Raw genomic sequence first — 18,866 nt, 5'->3', positions numbered from 1 at the left:
TATTATAATCATAAATAATGGAGTATGAAAAAATTGATTTTACTGTATGTTGTCTTTAAATGGAAGTGATTTTAACATTAAAGAAAGATAACATAAGAAAAAGGAAGCCCTGAAGACAAAACCAAAATAAAAGTGAATGGGCCTTTTATGGATTGATCCATAAGTCAAAATGCGTTTTATAAAGAGACATGAGAGTTAACAACTTCCTATCCATAGAAAATATCCATAGCCTTGGCATGCTAGGAATTTGCCCAGTTTTTTAGAGTAAGCCTATATTTTGTTAAATTTGAGTATCAGTTCTAATGGTGACACTAATTTTATCTTTAAAAGTGTGAACGGAAAAAAAAAATTTGTTTCCTTATAGGAGATAAAAGTAAAATCAATCACACATTATTACTTTCATTATTTTTTGTTCATATGGCTAGTATAATAATAAGCTAATTTTAAATCCTTAAAACATTTTATTCCAATAGCCTGAAACAGAACATCAGCATCTTGCTTTCTGAAACTAATAAGACAGCAACTGGAAGTCTAGGTATGTATTACAGTAGTTTAAAAACTTTCCTATCTCAGCCATTTGCAAGTCATTTCATAATGTCAAATATCTTAGAAAAAAAGGTTCAATTGTTAGTTTAAAATCCCGAAAAATATCCACTATCATTTCAAACTGTTCTACCCTACTTGAAAGCTAGAATGTTTATGGTAGAGGGATCCTGTAACTGCTTACCAGAAAGCTGATACCCTGGCTTATCAGTGGAAACTTAGACTAAGTCTAAAAGTAACTGAAGATAACTGTCTATTCTACTCTTCAGTGCTTTTAGAAATAATGCGGTAGAAAAGCTGCGATTCTGTAGGAGTTCTCAAATCGAGCCATAGAATAGAAAGACATGTGGAGTTTCAGAAGCCTCAGCTTTGAAAATTCTGATTTATTAGTGTTGGGAGCAACAATTCCATTTCTGAAGAGGAAAAGATAGGTGGCCGAGAGAAATCTACAGAAAAGGAAAGGGAGCCTGGCCACAAGATTCCTGCCAGAAGAGATTTTTGATTTTGTATTTACCTTTACTTTTGCTGTAGCTCCATCCCAAATAATCCTTCTGGATGATTCTCACTCCAAGAACATGTCATTTGGTGGATACACCTACATGCTGCTTTTAGATCTTTCATGAGTAATTTCATTATAAATATAGCATACTGGAAATCTAACTATTTTAAAAGCAGAAAAAGTTATATGTGTGTATTGTGCATAAATGAAAAGAGGGTTCTATGAGTTTTCATACTGTTGCATTTGACTACAGTTGCAAAGAGACACTTTTAGCCATGAAAATGTAAGGAAATGTTTGAAATTATTTCGGAGTTGATATTCCTTCTCTCACTAAAATGTCCTCAGAGTAATTTCTTGAAAATGACAACGATATATTAAAATTACATCATTTTCATATTTCTTAACACCTTAAAATAAAGCAGAAATATTCTTAAAGCATTGTAAATTGGTTTTCTTTCTATATTTGGCATCATAGATAAGATTACAAAAAAACTGGCAGTTAAAACTGATGAAAGTTCATTTAAAAATAACAATAAGGGAATTATAATCTCTTCAATAAACTTTAACATCAGTACAACAGCTGCCAAAGCTAAGGAGATGATCCTTAAGAAGTTAGTAAGAAGAACTAAAGACACCCTTGGAGCACCAGAAAGCAGCAGGGTAAAAGACCTCCGGTACCTACTGACTAACGTGCTGACTTACTACTCAAGTTATAAAGTGACTTATTTTAATTAATACTAATAAGTAGAAAAAGATAAATGTATATACACTCCTAACCTTACTAGAAAATATACTTTATAATGGAAACTTTAGTTTTCAAATCAATATAATTCAATTTACAACATGATGAATTATACTGATTCAGAATTATTAAAGCCAAAAGAAACTATTGGAATCTGAATTAAACATGAGCAGATAAGGAGGCTGGAAAATGAGTTAGATGTCAGTTGGCTTTTAGCACATTTTCTTCCTGTGGCCATGGCTTGAGACTCTAAAAGGAAGAGAAACTTGTGATATCCAGAGCCTCAGGGAAAGGTGTTACGAGAATAGCTTTGTTATAACTTAGACAACACCTACTTCCTTGAAATGGTATTAGATGTTTCTTATTCTTACCCTCAGTCTGCTCAGTACATTATTAACTGTCCATTTGTTAAACCAAACCCTCTGTCACAACTGAAATGTACAACCAGTGATTCCAGTTCAGTACCATAAAATAAGTTCAGGGCCTAGAGGTTTGCAGGATTGATTAATAAGAAATTAAAAGGAGGCCTTAGGAGCCCTTGAGTTTAACCCCTGTGCTCATCAATTTCAAGAACTTTTAAGGGTTTGCTTCAGATTTCCTTAACTTTAACTAAAGATTTAGATAAACTTGGTGAGTCTTTGCTTAATTGCATACATTTTAGGGATTTTGAAAAGGATAATAATTGGTCAACCTAATCACAGAAATGAAAAATGCAGGTAAGAGAAATTTTGGTCAAATCAGTTTGTCTGTAATCATCCAGTTGGTGATACAAAAGAGGAGAAACTAAGTGTCTTACAAAAAAAAGATACAATTACAAATTATGTAATTCAAAATAAATAATATTTTTTAAAAATTTTTACTTGTTTTATAAAAATAAATGCAGCCTAAAGGGGCTAATTCACACAGAGATTACAATCAATGCACTTAAATGCATAGTATTTTCAAAGGTTGAAAGTAACACAGATTTAAAAACTGGAAGCATATCTGAATTTTCTGCTGGCTGTCCATGACAACAGCATTTGCAGAAGAATTTTAAAAGTCTAGTTCTAGATGACAGTTGTATTCCTAAACCAAGACGCGTATGAAATAAATACTGAAATACCTAAAACAATGTGTTGCCAATTAGGCATTCAACAGGAAAATGTTAAATGAATAATAACCACATTCCTTTGTAATAGCCCTGATTAGATTAATTGTTTTCTAAAATCACACCTTCAAAATAGAATTCAGTCTGCTGATTTTAATAGAAAAATAGACCTTTGGCCTTACCCCATAGCATACTTAATATTTCTAATTCATAAATTAAAGAAGTTTAATGTTTTTTTTAAAACCTTTCGTCTTCCTTAAGATTGTAGCATTTATTGATGATCTGAATATACCAGAATCAGATATGTATGGAGCACAGCCACCCCTGGAATTAATCAGACAATTACTAGATTTGGGAGGAATTTATGATACTGAAAAAATTGCATGGAAGGTATGTACATACTAAGATATTGTTCAAGTTAAACATTGTTACTTAACAATAAATATTTATAACAATGTTGAAGGAATTTAGTTTGAAATATAGAAAATCTAATCAGATGGACACAAAGAGCAAAGTTGAGATGCTGATTTAACCATGCCAGTTACATCTTTGCAATTTAGCACAAGTGCATGGGTTCATGGAAATTCTACTTTTAGTAGGATTAAAACTTTGTGAAAATTGCAAGTGTGTCCTATAGGTTTAGTTTCTGAGCCAAAAAATGTTCACTATTGTTAAGCCCATTAATAATTAATCAAATTTTTCAGTGCATGAGCAGTCAATGCCTATGAGAAAAGCTAGTGAAAATGTGGCTTAAGAAATACATCCTTAATCTCTGTGTAAGACTACTCTGCATCTTTATTTTCAAGATCATAAAGGATTTTCAGAAGTATTAGAAAGTCAAAAAAAATTCCAGGAAGGTATTCCTGTGCAATTATTTTTGTTGAGTTGAACTAAATCAGAATGGCTTAAGTTTAAATAAATAAATAAGTACACTTTTCTCCTTATTTGTTCCTGTTTTGGAAATCACAAGCCCTGTGTTCCAGAACTGACTTTATCATTTAAACTTTCCTCGATTCAATTCCTCATCTGTAAAATTAGATGGTTGTATTACAAATGGTTTCATGTCTCAGACAAACTTGAGTCCAGGATCCTGGAAATGGCATAATTGCTGGTGAGTAACATCAGCTCAGACACCAGTCAGACTGTCTGAATCAACCATCAACCCGAAGCAGAGAAAAGAATCCAGATGCAGCCCACCAGGGAGAATCCCAGAGACTAGCGGGGCGAGGGGTGGTGGGGAGACAAAGCAAGAAATAGGTTTGGTATATACAGCCTGAAGAAGTTCCTTGAACAGACAGGAAAACAATGAGACAGACCTTTTTGGGATTTCTGTGGCCTTGGGCATGAGCATAGGCAGAGAAAAAAGCTGTTAAAATCACACAGATGTGAGTAGACTAGATGACTCATTATGATTCCGCCTAGTTCTGCAATGCTGTGATGCTGTAATACATCAGATTATTATGTGAACAATCAATCTTCTCACCCAGCTAGTCCTGGCTTCTCTGGAGATACACTCACCAGGCTTTTCTCCTGATTTCTCACTTATCAACAGAATCCTTTTTGCTAGCCTCAATAACATATTGCTTATTTTCCAGTGACTTTTTTTTTTAAATAGGCTATTTCCCAATGACATTTAGAAAGGCTCCTAGAAGTAACATGTCTTGGAATTTACATTAAGGTTGTGTTAATTCTTCAGAGGATATAGATTTCTATTACTGTCATAATTTTTATTTTGCATTAAGTAATAATGTTTTTGCCTGAACATTTTTAAATCTTTCATCCTTTGGGGGCTGGGAAATGGGTGTATATTTCACTCTCCACAGATACACTTAGTTACTCTTCTTTTTTACTCTTCCCACAGAATATTCAAGATCTCTCTGTAGTTGCAGCTTGTGTTTCTCCAGTTGGTAGGAGGACTATTAGCCCACGTCTGCTCAAACATTTTTCAATTCTGGTATTGCCTCATCTCCCACAAAGTGCTTTACATACTATTTTTCAGGTAATATATCTAGTTCCCCTTCTATGAAAACAAACAAACAAGAAACAGTTTAATTCTATAGTATAAAGGTAAATGTGAGAACTTAAAACCACTAATAAAAAAAGAAAATTCTCTTAAGGGGATGGATTTTATTCTTCCATATAATATTTTCTGGCCTATTGTTATAATTTGTCTCTAAATAACAAAAGCATAATTTAGCGTACATAAGAAAAACACATTGGAGCATGCTTAATGAGTGTTTAAAATGTAGATCCCAAGATTTTATTTTCAGAGATTGTAATCCAGCATATCTGAGATGGAGCTCAGGAATCTGCATTATTAACAAGCATATTCAGATTTTTGCTAGTATTTGTTCTTTTCATTTTCTTACAGAATAAAAAAATAATGAGAAAAAATTTTGAAACACCTTATTCGGAAAGTGGCTCAACATGAAATCTAGTTTGATTAGAAAATAAATCTTATGCAAGATTACTAAATTCTTCAAAACTAATTGGTATTCTTCATTATAACAAAATTTAAAGCTTAATTTTTAAAATCTGTTTTTCAAAAAGGACTTAATAATTCTACAAGTGATCAATAATCTACACCTCAAAAAAAAGCCTGATATAGAATATATACATATACCAATTTTAACTGTGATAATAGTTCTATCATCTTATATTTCTTCTAGTAACATCTACTGGGGAGCAAGCATATGGAAGAATTTTCAGTATCTCTGATATGCATACAGGTGGGGTATCAATTGTCCCCAGAGGACACATAACATGTGCCTCTAGATCATTCACCAAATTAGGACTAATTGAAATTTTCCTCAGTTCTCAACATCCAGAATGTCTTTGCACTAGTCAGCCACCTGTTTAAAATGGATTTTAATTACTAATATTTTAAATGAAATTAATCTTCCATTATAGTATACACATCTCCTTAAGATGGAAATTACTAGAAATATTCTGTGCTAAAAATTTTTTTGGAAACTAAATTATAAAATTTCTTTTTAAAGGCTCATTTGGGAATGTATTTCTCCATCAATAACTTCACGCCCGAAGTTCAGAAAACTAAGGATCAAATAATATCTTGCTCTCTAGCTGTATACTATCAAGTATGTCAGAGTATGTTACCAACTCCAACTAAATGTCACTACATGTTTAATCTTCGAGATATGTTTAAGGTTTGTTTTCAAATTCATTCTCTGGCTTAATTTTAAAATTTAAGTTGAAGAAATATAACTACTGAATTGACTCGTTTTCTCTCTCCATTTCCCTACTCACTGACACTGCCAACATTAAATCATTAGAAGGGGAAAAAAAGAGAAATTCAAGTTATTTGGTTTTGCTGTTTATTAGCAGCTTATCCCATGAGTCAGTTTAAAAGAATCATTACAATAATTCCATACAGAGAATTCAATGGTGAAACCACTAAAGCTGTTAGAACATTTGTACCAAACCAAACTTGGGTCCACTTGCCCACTTACAGTAAAGCCAATCTAATGACACCAGGTTGTGATGAGGGAAAATGCAGCATTTATTGCAAGGCACCATAGAAGAATCCAGGACAGCTAGCACTAAAAAACCCCCAAACTACCCAATGGATTATAGGCAAGCATTTTTAAAGGCCAGGAGAGGGAGGGGGATCTCAGGGTATGTAATCAGCTCGTGCACAATTCTCTGATTGGTTGATGGTGGGGTAAAAGGGTGATGTCGCAGGGTTTAATCCTTAGACCCCAGTAGGTTTGGGGGCTACGTGATCAGAGTCATCAAGTAATTTCTTCCATTTGGTGGAGGTTTTAGAAGCTGTACAATAACTCAAAAAATGTGCATCAGATACTATTATCTAGGTACTTTACAGGAATTAAAGCAGAGGACATGGGAGAGGGGTCTGTCCCAGGAAGGCCCCATAGGGTCCTGCTCGGTTACATATTGGCTAAGATTCTCAGCATGGAAAGAAGTGGCAAGATTATAACATAGACTTTGGTTTTGCTTTATTTCTGAGATTTTACTGCAGCTCTCAGAAAATGAAAGCATGTATGCATATCATAAACATGCTGAATTTTCACAAGCCTTGCTTTTTACTCCAGGAAATATTGCCAATAGTGCTGATTTAGTCATCAGCCTTGGTCAAAGAATTTTCAGAAATAAAATATTAAGAGAAACAATTTTTGGTTTGATCTTTCTCTCCTTGTTATGGGACGTTAGGCCAAAATAGCACATATAGTGTTTGAAATGGGTTATAAGTATTTTTAATCCAAATTTGAAATCTTAGAACATATCGACATTAAGCACCTCTGTATCACCACCAACCCCTGAAGAGTCCTTAAACCCTCTCCTTCTAAAGGTGACGCTGTGCCAGTTTTCTCTGATTTCTAACTTGCCTATCTCATCAAAAATCCAGATTATCACTCATAGAAATTGACAATTCTTACCTTGCTTCTATTTGTATGGAAAGACAAACCTGCAAGAATTGAGCCTTTACAATCTACCTTGTAATGTTATTTTTTTTTAATCCCTAATAGCTTCTCCTAGGATTGCTACAAGCTGACAAGTTTGTTATCAACTCCAAAGAGATGGCTGCTCTGTTCTTTGTTCATGAAGCCACCCGAGTGTTTCACGATCGCTTAATTGAGCAAACTGAAAAAGGGCTTTTCTATCAGTTTCTTTCAAAGGAAATTGAGAATTATTTTCAGGTAATATTATATATTTAAAAAATTATTTTAAATGGTGTTTTGATCAACAGCATTGTTTTATAAACATCCTCAGACATTTCTGTAATTTTCCATTTTTCACTTGAAAATGTCTTAATAATTATAGATTTGGTATGATGGAAATGATGAGGTCTTGATGCCTTTGCTCATGCATTTGCCCTCTTAAGAGCCTCCAAACTGCTTATTTTCCTCCAGGACTAGCAGATGTGTACATTCTCTTGATACCTCAACAAGACCCCTCATCCATCACCAGCCCTTTGCACTATAGTTTCTGTGGTACTTCTTTAGTCCAGGGCACAAAGCAAAGTGCTTCAGTAACTGATTTGCACTGAAAGGGCTGTAACTAAACAGAGCTGTGAACTCGACTCCGTTATTCTACCTCTTTGCTAACTCCTCTCAAGAAGATTAAGGAATTCCTTTGGAATTCCTTTCCAAGAGTCATTCTTTTCTTTTCTCTCTTCTTTGGTGGTGCCAGTTTCTCCACCCTATTCGTAGCAGTCCAGGAAATTTAATAAATTCAATGGTACAACTTTATTTACAACAGTGAAAGAGAAATTTGGAATACAACCTTTATACGTAAAGATACACACATACGTATAAACTCAGAATACAACACACATAAATGTAAATCTGTGTCTTTATGTATGCATACATAGGTATACACATGTACTTTTTAGATAAGTCACAAATTCAGAAAACTTAAAAAAAATTTTTTAGATACTCCTGTCATTACTTTCCTTTAATCCAAGCTTTTTGCTCTTCAGCCTAGATCCTTCTTGGTGTAATTATTCATGTGAATCCACACCACTTCCACCCTTACCAATCTTTTATTTGACATTTAGTAAAATAATCTTTTCATTAGGTATGCATCTCCACATTCACCAGCACCTCTGCCTACTTGTGAAGAATCTCTCAGGGCTCTACCTAGTGTGCAGTTCTTCTTTCTTTCCCTCCTTGAGACTACTCTTTGGTGATGCTTCAGACTTACCTTGTCCCTAGTTTCTTCACTCAGACACTGGAATCTCCAGCCCTTTCTTCTGTTCTCAGTTTACTTCCCTAATAGCCTGAGAAGCAGGTGAATTACAGAGGTTACAAACACAGGTGCTGCCCAAGTTTCAAAGCCCAACCCTTCCATTTATGAGTTGTGGAACCTTAGGCAAGTGACCTCTCTATGTTTCAGTTTCCTCATCTCTGAAATAAGAGAAGAAATTGTACCTACCTTACAGGACTGTGGTGAGAGTTAATGGCACTAATCTGTGTAAAGTGTTTAGAACGGTTTCTGACACATGGTAAATACTCAGTAAATGTAAGCTATCATCATATTGAAAAGAACCCGATCTTACATCTACAGTTCAAATACAGGCAGGTGCTTTGACAGAAAGAGCCTGAATTCTATAGTTAGACTTTGGTTTGACTTCTAAAACTGTCTCATATTACTCTGGGTACTTTATAAGCAACATGCAAAACCATTTGCAAAAACATTTCCAGTCTTCATTCACTGCGCTCTCTCTACCACCCTGAAACTCTGCCCCAGTATCTCCCACCTCAGTAACTGGCATTACCACTGACACCTCCATCCATGGGAGATATTTGAGCATCTCACCCTCATACTTTAGCCAAAATGTAGTGTGGTCTCTATTGCCTCTTCCTTTACACATGTAAGTCCCTTCCCTTGTCTCACTCCTGACCATCCTTCAAGATTCACCTCATGTTTCCTCTCTCGGTGGCCTTTTCTGGCCAACACCACATTCTTTCCAGGTTAAATATCTTTTCTTTGTATTCTCAGAGGACTGTAGGCTTTTCTTATCAGAGACCTTATTAAGGTATAATTGCCTGTCTAACCTATAAGTTCCACAGGAACAAACTCATTGGTTTTTATTCCTGTCTAAATCTCCAGAATTTAACTCCTCCCTTACTGGGAGTACTGTTGGTACTTGATAAATATATCTGGAATGAATGAATGAATGAATAAAGGAATAATGGAAGGAATGCAGAGACTTTGCTAAAGTAACTACCTAAAAAGAATTTATTCCTGTCCCAGGAGAAGATCCAAAACTCCCTCCCTACACATTCCAATTGTAATTTAGTTTTAAAACTTTGCTAGACCAAGGAATAGACATAAAGGCAGTATAAAATGACCAAGTAAGTACTTATGGGAGGCAGGTCTTTGCCTAGTAGGAGTCAGTCCTATGGACAGCAAGAACAGCTTCAGTACCCTAAATTAAAGACATATTAATCAAACCTTCTTTAAGAACATAAGGATGTAAATTACTCCTGCAAGAATTTGGGTTTATACAATACCATTTAATCAGCTGATTGGCTGGCTGGCTGGCTGTCTTTTTGAAAATGTGGTAACTCTAATAATAGTTAAAACTTACAATGTGTCAGGCACTGTTTTAAGAGCTTTATATATCATTACTCAGTTAAATCTCCATAACATCCCTGGAATACAAGTCCTGCAGTTATCGTCATTTTATATGTGAAGAAAAATGAGGCAGAGTAAGGTTAAGAATTTGCCCAAGGTTACACAACTAATTAAGTGGTGGAGTCATTATTCAAAACCTGAATATCTGACTCCTGAATATCTGACTCTCTTAACCATCATGTCACACTAACCCTCAACCATTAGGGTTATTTTCTAAACAAACATTATTAGGAAATTCCAGGGCTAGACACCAAGTGAGGTAAGTTCTGAGACCTGCATGGAACTAATGTAGGACCTGCCTCCAAGCACCTATGTTAGACAGACCTATGCACACATCACAGTGGTGGAACAAAGGAAGAAAGAGTACTTTTCTCTACCTGGTTTCAGAGGAGAGGGAAATAGTCAGACTTCAGGGAAGGGATAGCCCATGACCTTGGTATGAAAGACAGGCAAGAGTTTGCCAAGTGGACCAGAAAAGCGAGTATGGTATGGAATTTTGTAGATCTATGGTGATAATTATCAACTGATTAAGGGAAGATTCTCTTTTTCAGATTGTTAGTGAAACTTCATGATAATGACATATTATTCCCACAGCAGAGGTTCTTCACCTGACATTTGCAGGCACTCAAAGGGTCCTTAAATAGATCTGTATTTCAATATATTTGGTTTCCTTTATAACCTTTGCATTTTACCATATGTATTTTAAAATATTATTCTGATGAGGAGTCCACAGGTTTCTCTGTCAAATGGCACAGAAAAGGTTAAGAACTCCTGAGGCCTAGATCTGTTGTGCCAAGAGCTTTTCTGACACAACTTTATTATATTAGTTTTAATAACAAGTAGAATTATGCTATTAACAGATACTATTAAATTATTATCTTGTAATAGATTCAATGGACCAAAGAAAAACTGGTGAATGACTCAATTATATTTGTGGATTTTCTGGATATAAACAAGTCTCATAGAAAGAAGACCTATCAGAATACTAATGACTATAGTAAACTTGCTGATGTACTTAATGAATTCCAAATGAAGTTGAATTCAGCATCTCTGGAGGTAAAGATATATACTATATAAAAATCTAAGGAGTGCTATATACATATATATATTTATTTATATATATATCTACATGTCTATATGGGATATAAAATCAAATATTAAGATTGTGTGTGCATGTGTAAGGGCAAGAGAAATCAGGAAAAAGGTGTGCCTTCAAATTTTAAAGCAGACCATTAGAAATGCAGATTTATAGTGTTCGTGTTATTTTGTCTGATTTAATAAGAGTATAATTGTAAATACAAGGTGCACAACTGAGGCTGTAAAGAGTTGAATGATTAAAGTTAATGGAATCAATAAATGCAAGAGAGAGTGAGACAACAGGGTCCGAAGCAGCAACAAGTGGCACCAATATGGATGTGACTCGTTTACAGTCTTCCCCATTATTTTTGTGGGCAGAGCTGTGTTGGAGCACAAACACCAACAAAATCACAGATGCCATGAATCAATTTCCTAAGACTCTTCCTCCCAGCACTTGTTCTGCTCCAAGATGGAGCAGTAGAAAAGCAGCCTAGATGCTGCTGTTCTCCTGTTCATTCTCTTCCCTCAAGCCTATGCCTCCCTGCTTCCCCCTAAGCTTGCTTATCAGAATATTGGCAAGGGAAAATCATCATCGTGCAAATTTATTTTCCGTAAATGTAAACCAGTTTACTAGACCTAGATTACTAGATTACCAAAGTAGTTATTCTCATTCCTGTATCCTGTATATAAAACTATAGTGAACATTTAATTTCTCTATGCCTATAATCAGTTTATGTGTTCCATTTTCTCTGGTAGATTTCTTTTTCCATAGTGTTCTTCAGGCAAGCCATACAACACATTGCAAGAGCTACAAGGGTCCTTCGACAGCCAGGGACTCATATGTTACTGGTAAGAATTTAAATGTTTCAAACTGTTTCAGTCAGCAAAATAAAAATTAAGGAAATCCAATCAAATCTGCTCTGCTTACAGAAGTTTTATTTATCCACACTGTCCATTTATGAAAGCTCACAGTCATTGAATCATATGAGAAGATCCTTGTCCTCTCAAGAGTTTGCATAAGAAATTTATCAGCACATAAAAATGTTATTTTTTTTTGGAAGGCATTTGATATGAATAAAAGTGATGCATCTGGTACCATCTCTAGCATATCCTATCCTCAGTATTAATATGGTATCAGCAAGGTGGATCTTGACTTCAAAAATAATACACTTACTTGAATATTTATTTAGAAAATGAGTCTTTACACAAAATTTTACTTCTCATAAAATCAAATGAGAGTTAAATTCTTGGAAAATCTCCAAATACCTTAAATAGAGAAAAGCTTTATTCTCTAATAAAGCTAAATAAAATCCAACATATTTAGCCAATTATATAAATCACATTATTTATGACTATTTGTTTAATTTATTATGTATGCCTATAGTGTTTTTTATACTTTATAACTAATTATATATACATACCTTTTTTTCAAAAAGGGCTTCTTTTTGCATTCAAATTTTTATTCAGTCTTGTATTTAAACAGATATGTACAGGACTAATTAAAAGGAATTTAAAAATTGGAAAATGGAATTAATCAAAAATTCAAGGGCACATCTTTCCACCAGCAAAAAGTATTCCTTTACTAACCTTTCCCATTCCATAAATGGCATCACACAGGGGAAAACCTGTGGCCTAGGACACTCTGCACAGAAAAATTATCATTCAGAAGAGGAGAGACAAATGAACTTCTCAGACAAGTAAAAACTAAATGAATACAGCAATACTAAACCTATCCTAAAAGAAATGTTAAAGAGTTTTCTCTAAGTGGAAAGGAAGCAAAAAGTGATTTTTAAAAAAAAAGGCAAAGTCCCATTAGGAAAGGCAAAGATATAGTAAGGACTGAGGATTGGCCACTTAAATAAGCCGGTACAAAGATCAATAGACAAAATATTGTAAAAGCAACCACGACTACAATAAATAGTTAAGAAATAGACATGAGATGTAAAATATGACATCAAAAGCACAAAATGTGGGGAAGGGGAGTAAAAAAGTGTAGATCTTTTAGAATGTGTTTTAATTTAAATGACCGTCAATTTAAAACAAGTAGATACAGTTATAGGTCAACATATATGAACCCATGGTAACCACACATCAAAAACATACAATAGATACACAAAACTAAAAAGAAAGAAATATAAGCATACTATTAAAGAAAATCATCAAACCACAAGGGAAGAAACAAAAAGAAAAGAATAGAGAAGAATTGCAAAACAACTGAAAAACAAGTAATAAAATGGCAATAAGTACACAACTATCAATAGTTACATTAAATGTTAATGGAATACATGCTCCAATCAAAAGACATAGGCTGGCTGATAGGATTAAAGGAAAAAAAGACCTTTATTAAAGATCAAGAGACTCACTTCAGGGCAGAAGATACACCCAGACTAAAGTGCTGAGATGGAAAAAGGTATTTCATGAAAATGGAAATGACAAGAAATTGAGGGTAGCAATACACACATCAGATAAAATTGACTTTAAAACAAAGACTATAATGAGAAAAAGAAGGGCATTGTATAATGATAAAGGAATCAATACAAGAAGAAGATATTATTATGCTTATTAACTTATACACCGATACAGGAACACCTAAATGTGTAAAGCAAATACTAACAGTTATAAAGGGAGACTGACAATAATCCAATAGTAGGAGACTTTAATATCCACTTACATCAATGAATAGATCATCCGGATAGAAAATCAATAAGGCAACAGTGGAATTAAATGATGCAATAGACCAGGTGGAATTAATAGATATCTACAGAACACTACATCCAAAAATAGTAGAATACACATTCTTCTCAAGTACACAGGGAACATTCTCCAGTATAGATCACATGCTAGACCACAAAACAAGTCTCAACAAATTTAATCAAAAAATATATCAAGCATTTTTACTAACCACATGATGTGAAATTAGAAATCAATTACTAAAGAACAATGAGAAAAGAACAAAACACACAAACACATGGAGACTAAACAACATGATACTAAAAAGCAATGGATCAATGATGAAATCAAAGAAAACCAGAAAATAGCTTGAGACAAATGAAAATGGATACACAAATTTTCCAAATCTATGGGGTGCAGCAAAAGCAGTTCTAAGAGTTCATAGCAATACAGGCCTTCCTCAAGAAGCAAGAAAAATCTCAAAAACAAAACAAAACAAAACCAAAAAAACACCTCACCTATCACCTAAAGGAATCAGAAAAAGAAGAACAAAGCCCCATATGAGCAAAAAGACATACAGGTGGCTAATAGGCACATGAAAAGATGCTCAACATCACTAATTATTAGAGAAATGCATATGAAAACAATAGCAAGATATCACCTTCGTCTGTCAGAATGGTTACCATCAAAATGTCTACAAATAACAAATGTTGATGAGGATATGGGAAAAAAAAGAAGCCTTGTACACTGTTGGTGGAAATGAAATTATTGCAGCCACTATGGAAAGCAGTATGGAGGTTCCTCAAAAAACTGAAAATATAACTACCATATGATCCAGCAAGTCCACTCCTAGTTACATATTGTGAAAAAATGAAGACACTCATTGGAAAAGATACATGCACTCCAATGTTTGTAACAGCACTGTTTATAATAGCCAAGGTATAGAAGCAATGCAAGTGTCTATCAACAGATGAACTGATAAAGAAAATGTGGTGTATTGAAATATTACTCAGCCATAAAAAAGAATGAAATTATGCCATTTGCATCAACCTAGATGGATCTAGAGAATGTTATGCTTAGTGAAATAATTCAAAGAAAGACAAATACTGTGTGATATCACTTATTTGTAGAATCTAAGAAATAAAGATATATAGCAAAACAGAAATAGACACTGTTAGAGAAAACACACCAGTGGTTAACAGGAAGAGGGGAGAGAAGAGGAGAGGGGTGAAACAAGGGTATAGGATTAAGAGATACAAACTGCTATGTATAAAATAAATAATAAGAATATACTGTATAGCACAGGGAATTAATTATAGCCATTATCTTGCAATAACTTTTAATGGAGTATAATGTGTAAAAATACTGAATCACTACACTTTACACCTGAAACTAATATAATATTGTAAATCAACTATATTCAATTAAAAAATGAGAAAAAAGTATAAGAAGATTAATTACCAGGAAAATAAAACACTTATAAACATATACACACCTAACAACCAAGCCTCAAAACTCATGAAGCTGAATGGATAGAATTGAAAGAAAAAATAAGCAATTCAACATTAGTAGTTAGAGGTTTCAATATCCCCACTCTCAATAATTGATAGAGCAATTGCATGTAAATCAACAAGAATGTAAAGACATCAACAATATTGTAAAACAACTGCAACTGATTGACACATACAGAGCAAAATACATGTCCTTCAGAAGCGCACATGGAACATTCTCTAGGACAGACCATATGCCAAATCAGAAAAACAGTCTCAAGAAATTTAAAAGGGTTGAAGTCATTCAAAATATGTTCTCCAATCACAATAGAATTACAACAGGAATTAATAACAGAGAAATTTGGAATATTCATAAATATGTGGAACTTTTATAGCACACTCCTAAATATCCAATGGGTAAAAGAAGAAATCACAAGAGAAATTAGAAAGTACTTTGAGATGAAGAAAACAAAAATACAACATCCCTAAGGTAGTGCCTAGAGGGAAATATACAGCTGTAAATGCCCATATTTAAAAAAGAAAAATCTCAAAAAAGAAATAAATTAAACTTTCACCTTAGAAAACTACAAAAAGGAAAGAAAACTAAGTCCAAAGCAAGCAGAAAGAAAGAATAAGCATGAGAGGAGAAATTAGAGAATAGAAAACTAATAGAGAATATCAGTGAAACAAACGAAAGTTGTTTCTTTGAAAAGATCATCAAAGTTGACAAGCCTTTAGTGAGGTTGACCAAGAAAAAAGAGAACACTCCAATTATTAAAATCAGGAATTGAAACAGGTTAGCCATTCTGAAACTATATATGTATCCTTAAGTAAAGGATGACAGATGATGGAAGTCATTTTCTCATTGTTGGAGTGAGAGGTTACAGTGACCCATATAATAATCAAGTTGAAGACATCAGTTGAATATATGTTTAGTTTAATATGGATGGTTACATATAGAACTATTTATAGAAATATGAATATACAAGGGTTAACATACAAACATAAATTTCCTTGCTATGTCAGCTGAGAGGGCCTAGAAACAGTGATGCCCCAGTAGTAACAAGCACACCTAGCACCCAGATGTTGGTGTATAATACCATTCTTACAAACAAACAAAGAAACCAGGGCTCCTTAGAAAAATGGTCTACAATAGATCTGGCAACGAAAATATACTGTATGAGCATGGATTATCTTGTAGTGCAAGAAAGAAAGTGTTTTTTAAAAAAATCATGATTATGGGAGTATATCAAAAGGACACAAGAGCCGACTAAAAGAGCCCCCAGTGGCCATACTCAAAAAAACAAAATAACTGGACTATAACTGGAAGTAAATAATCCATAAGTCTACATAAATAAAAAATGAACAAATAATAAATAAATGGAGGAAAATAGACAAATTCCCCACAAAGAACAATTCCAAATAATGTATGTAGATACTCTGCCCTCAAGGAATTGGAGCATAACTCCCCAATCCTTAACTGTGAGCTACTCTTGGTGACCTTCTCCCAAAGAGTACAGTATAGAAAGGGGGAGATGGGAATGAGGAAGTTTACAATGGCGAAATCTAACATACTACCTCATGTACGTAATCAAGGTCAGCATCAACAGTGATAAATCATGTTGATAGTGTGTACCCTTGATACGATGTGATGAAAATGGTCCTTTATCCCTGTTGTCTTCCTCCCCAACCCACATAACTCCAGTCTAGTCATGAGGAAAACTCTCACAGTCAAGAGGAGCCTAAAGAGATATGACAACTAAATGTAATGTGATGTCCTGGAAGGGATCCTGGAACAGAAAAAGGACACTAGGTATAAACTAAGGAAATTTGAGTGAAGTATAGACTTTAGTTAATGCTAATGTTTCATTAATGGTAACAATGTATCATACTAATAGATGTTAATAATAGGGGAAACTGGCTTGGGATGTATGAAAATTCTTTTTATTGTAAATCAAAATCTTCTAAAGTAAAAAAAGTTTATTTATTAAGATGGGCAAAAGATTTGAATAGCTATTTCACCAAAGAAGATCCATGATTGACTAATAACCCCATGAAAAGGTACTCAACGTCATTAATCATTAGGGAAATGCAAGTTAAAACAACATTGAGATACCACTACACACCCACTTGAATGACTATCATCAAAAAGATGGTCAATAGAAGATTCTGGCAAGGGTGTGAATAAACTGGAACCCACATACATTACTGGTGGAATGTAAAATAGTACAACTACTTTGGAACATAGTTTGACCATTTCTGTTTTTAACATAAATTTACCCTATAACTGAGCAATTCTATTCCTATATATCTACACAAGAGAAAGTAAAACAGTCTTTGGACAAATGTTCATGGCAGCATTATTGTAAGAGCCAAGAGAAAACAATCCCATTGTCCAAATGTTTATTCAGTAGGTGAATGAATGAACAAAATGTGGTTTATTCATGCAATAGAATACTATTCAGGAATAAAAAGGAATGAACTATCGACACACACTACAGCATGAAAGAACCTCAAAACCATCATGCTAAGTGAGAAGTCAGATGCAAAAAACGTCATACTATATGATTCCATTTATAGAAAATGTCCCAAAAAGGCAAGCCAATAGAGACAGAAAGCATATTAAAGGTTGCCTAGAACTGGAGGTTAGAAAGAGAATTGACTGCAAACAGACTTGAGGGATATTTTTGGGTGATGGAAATGTTCTAAAAACAGATTGTGGTGATGGTTGCATAACTCTGTAAATCTATTAAAAATCACTGTACACCTAAAACAGGTGTAATCTGTAAATTATACCTCAATAAAACTGTTTTAAAGGGGTAAGATTTTGTCATCATTACCAAAGAGCACTTCTTAAGTGTTCATTGCTTAAAATAGATAGGAAAAGACCTATCTAAATTCTTATAAATGAAGACTCAAATATTGACAGTCACATAACAATGATTTATAAGCCTATCTATGCTATTTTTCTTTTCCAGTGCAGTTATTTCATATACTTCAAGAGGCTATGAAAAGATTAAAATATTGAAAGTGTTTCAGTGCCTTATAAAACTTTGATAAAATACTTTAATTATATTTCATATATCTATCAAAAACATTATAAAAGTCGTCTAAAATAGCTTTACTGTCTGAATTTTTAGCACATCTAAATAGAAAACTATACATTGAAAGAGTCCCAGAACATAATATAGGAATCATATGGATTTGTTTTCTTCCCAAGATTGGAATTGATGGATGTGGAAAAGAAACTTGTGCAACTTTGGCCTGTTATTTGACAGAACACAAAGTATACCGAGTGCCTGTATCTCACAATTATGCCTACATGGAATTCAAAGAAGGTTTTAAAAAGGTGTTTATTCAAACAGGTGTAGAGGGAAGCCCCACTGTTTTGATAGTTGCTAATTTAAACCTAGATCAGGTAAGTAATGTTTGTCTTTATTATTTGCGTAAGTTTGGTTTTTAAGTAGCCCCCCAAAACTTAATATTTGAAAAGAAAATAATTATCTATGGTCCTATTAACCTACCATATCAATTCTTTTCATTATTCTCCGCTCTTATCCAGTCATAGACTACACAGTTTATAAATTTGTAATCATGATAAAAATTGTTTTGTGTAAGCGTTACAACAAAAGATTT

The 18,866-nt window shown here is 33.8% G+C and overlaps 1 protein-coding gene across 1 annotated transcript in view; it reads left to right on the top strand.

Annotated features, from left to right (window-relative positions):
• DNAH14 (dynein axonemal heavy chain 14) overlaps window positions 1-18,866 on the top strand; it is a 274,100-nt gene that overhangs the window by 159,930 nt on the left and 95,304 nt on the right. Inside the window, exons 47-55 of the mRNA XM_072948673.1 lie at window positions 474-535; window positions 1,518-1,702; window positions 3,133-3,261; window positions 4,733-4,870; window positions 5,871-6,038; window positions 7,380-7,550; window positions 10,882-11,049; window positions 11,827-11,919; window positions 18,451-18,648. Of these exons, the coding sequence (XP_072804774.1) occupies window positions 474-535; window positions 1,518-1,702; window positions 3,133-3,261; window positions 4,733-4,870; window positions 5,871-6,038; window positions 7,380-7,550; window positions 10,882-11,049; window positions 11,827-11,919; window positions 18,451-18,648 (1,312 nt within the window). The remainder of the gene's footprint in view (window positions 1-473; window positions 536-1,517; window positions 1,703-3,132; window positions 3,262-4,732; window positions 4,871-5,870; window positions 6,039-7,379; window positions 7,551-10,881; window positions 11,050-11,826; window positions 11,920-18,450; window positions 18,649-18,866) is intronic.

The sequence above is a fragment of the Vicugna pacos genome, chromosome 23 (assembly GCF_048564905.1).
Source record: "Vicugna pacos chromosome 23, VicPac4, whole genome shotgun sequence".
NCBI classification, from domain to species: domain Eukaryota; kingdom Metazoa; phylum Chordata; class Mammalia; order Artiodactyla; family Camelidae; genus Vicugna; species Vicugna pacos.
Note: the sequence above shows the minus strand (reverse complement) of the source record. Positions and strands in the feature narration are given on the sequence as shown.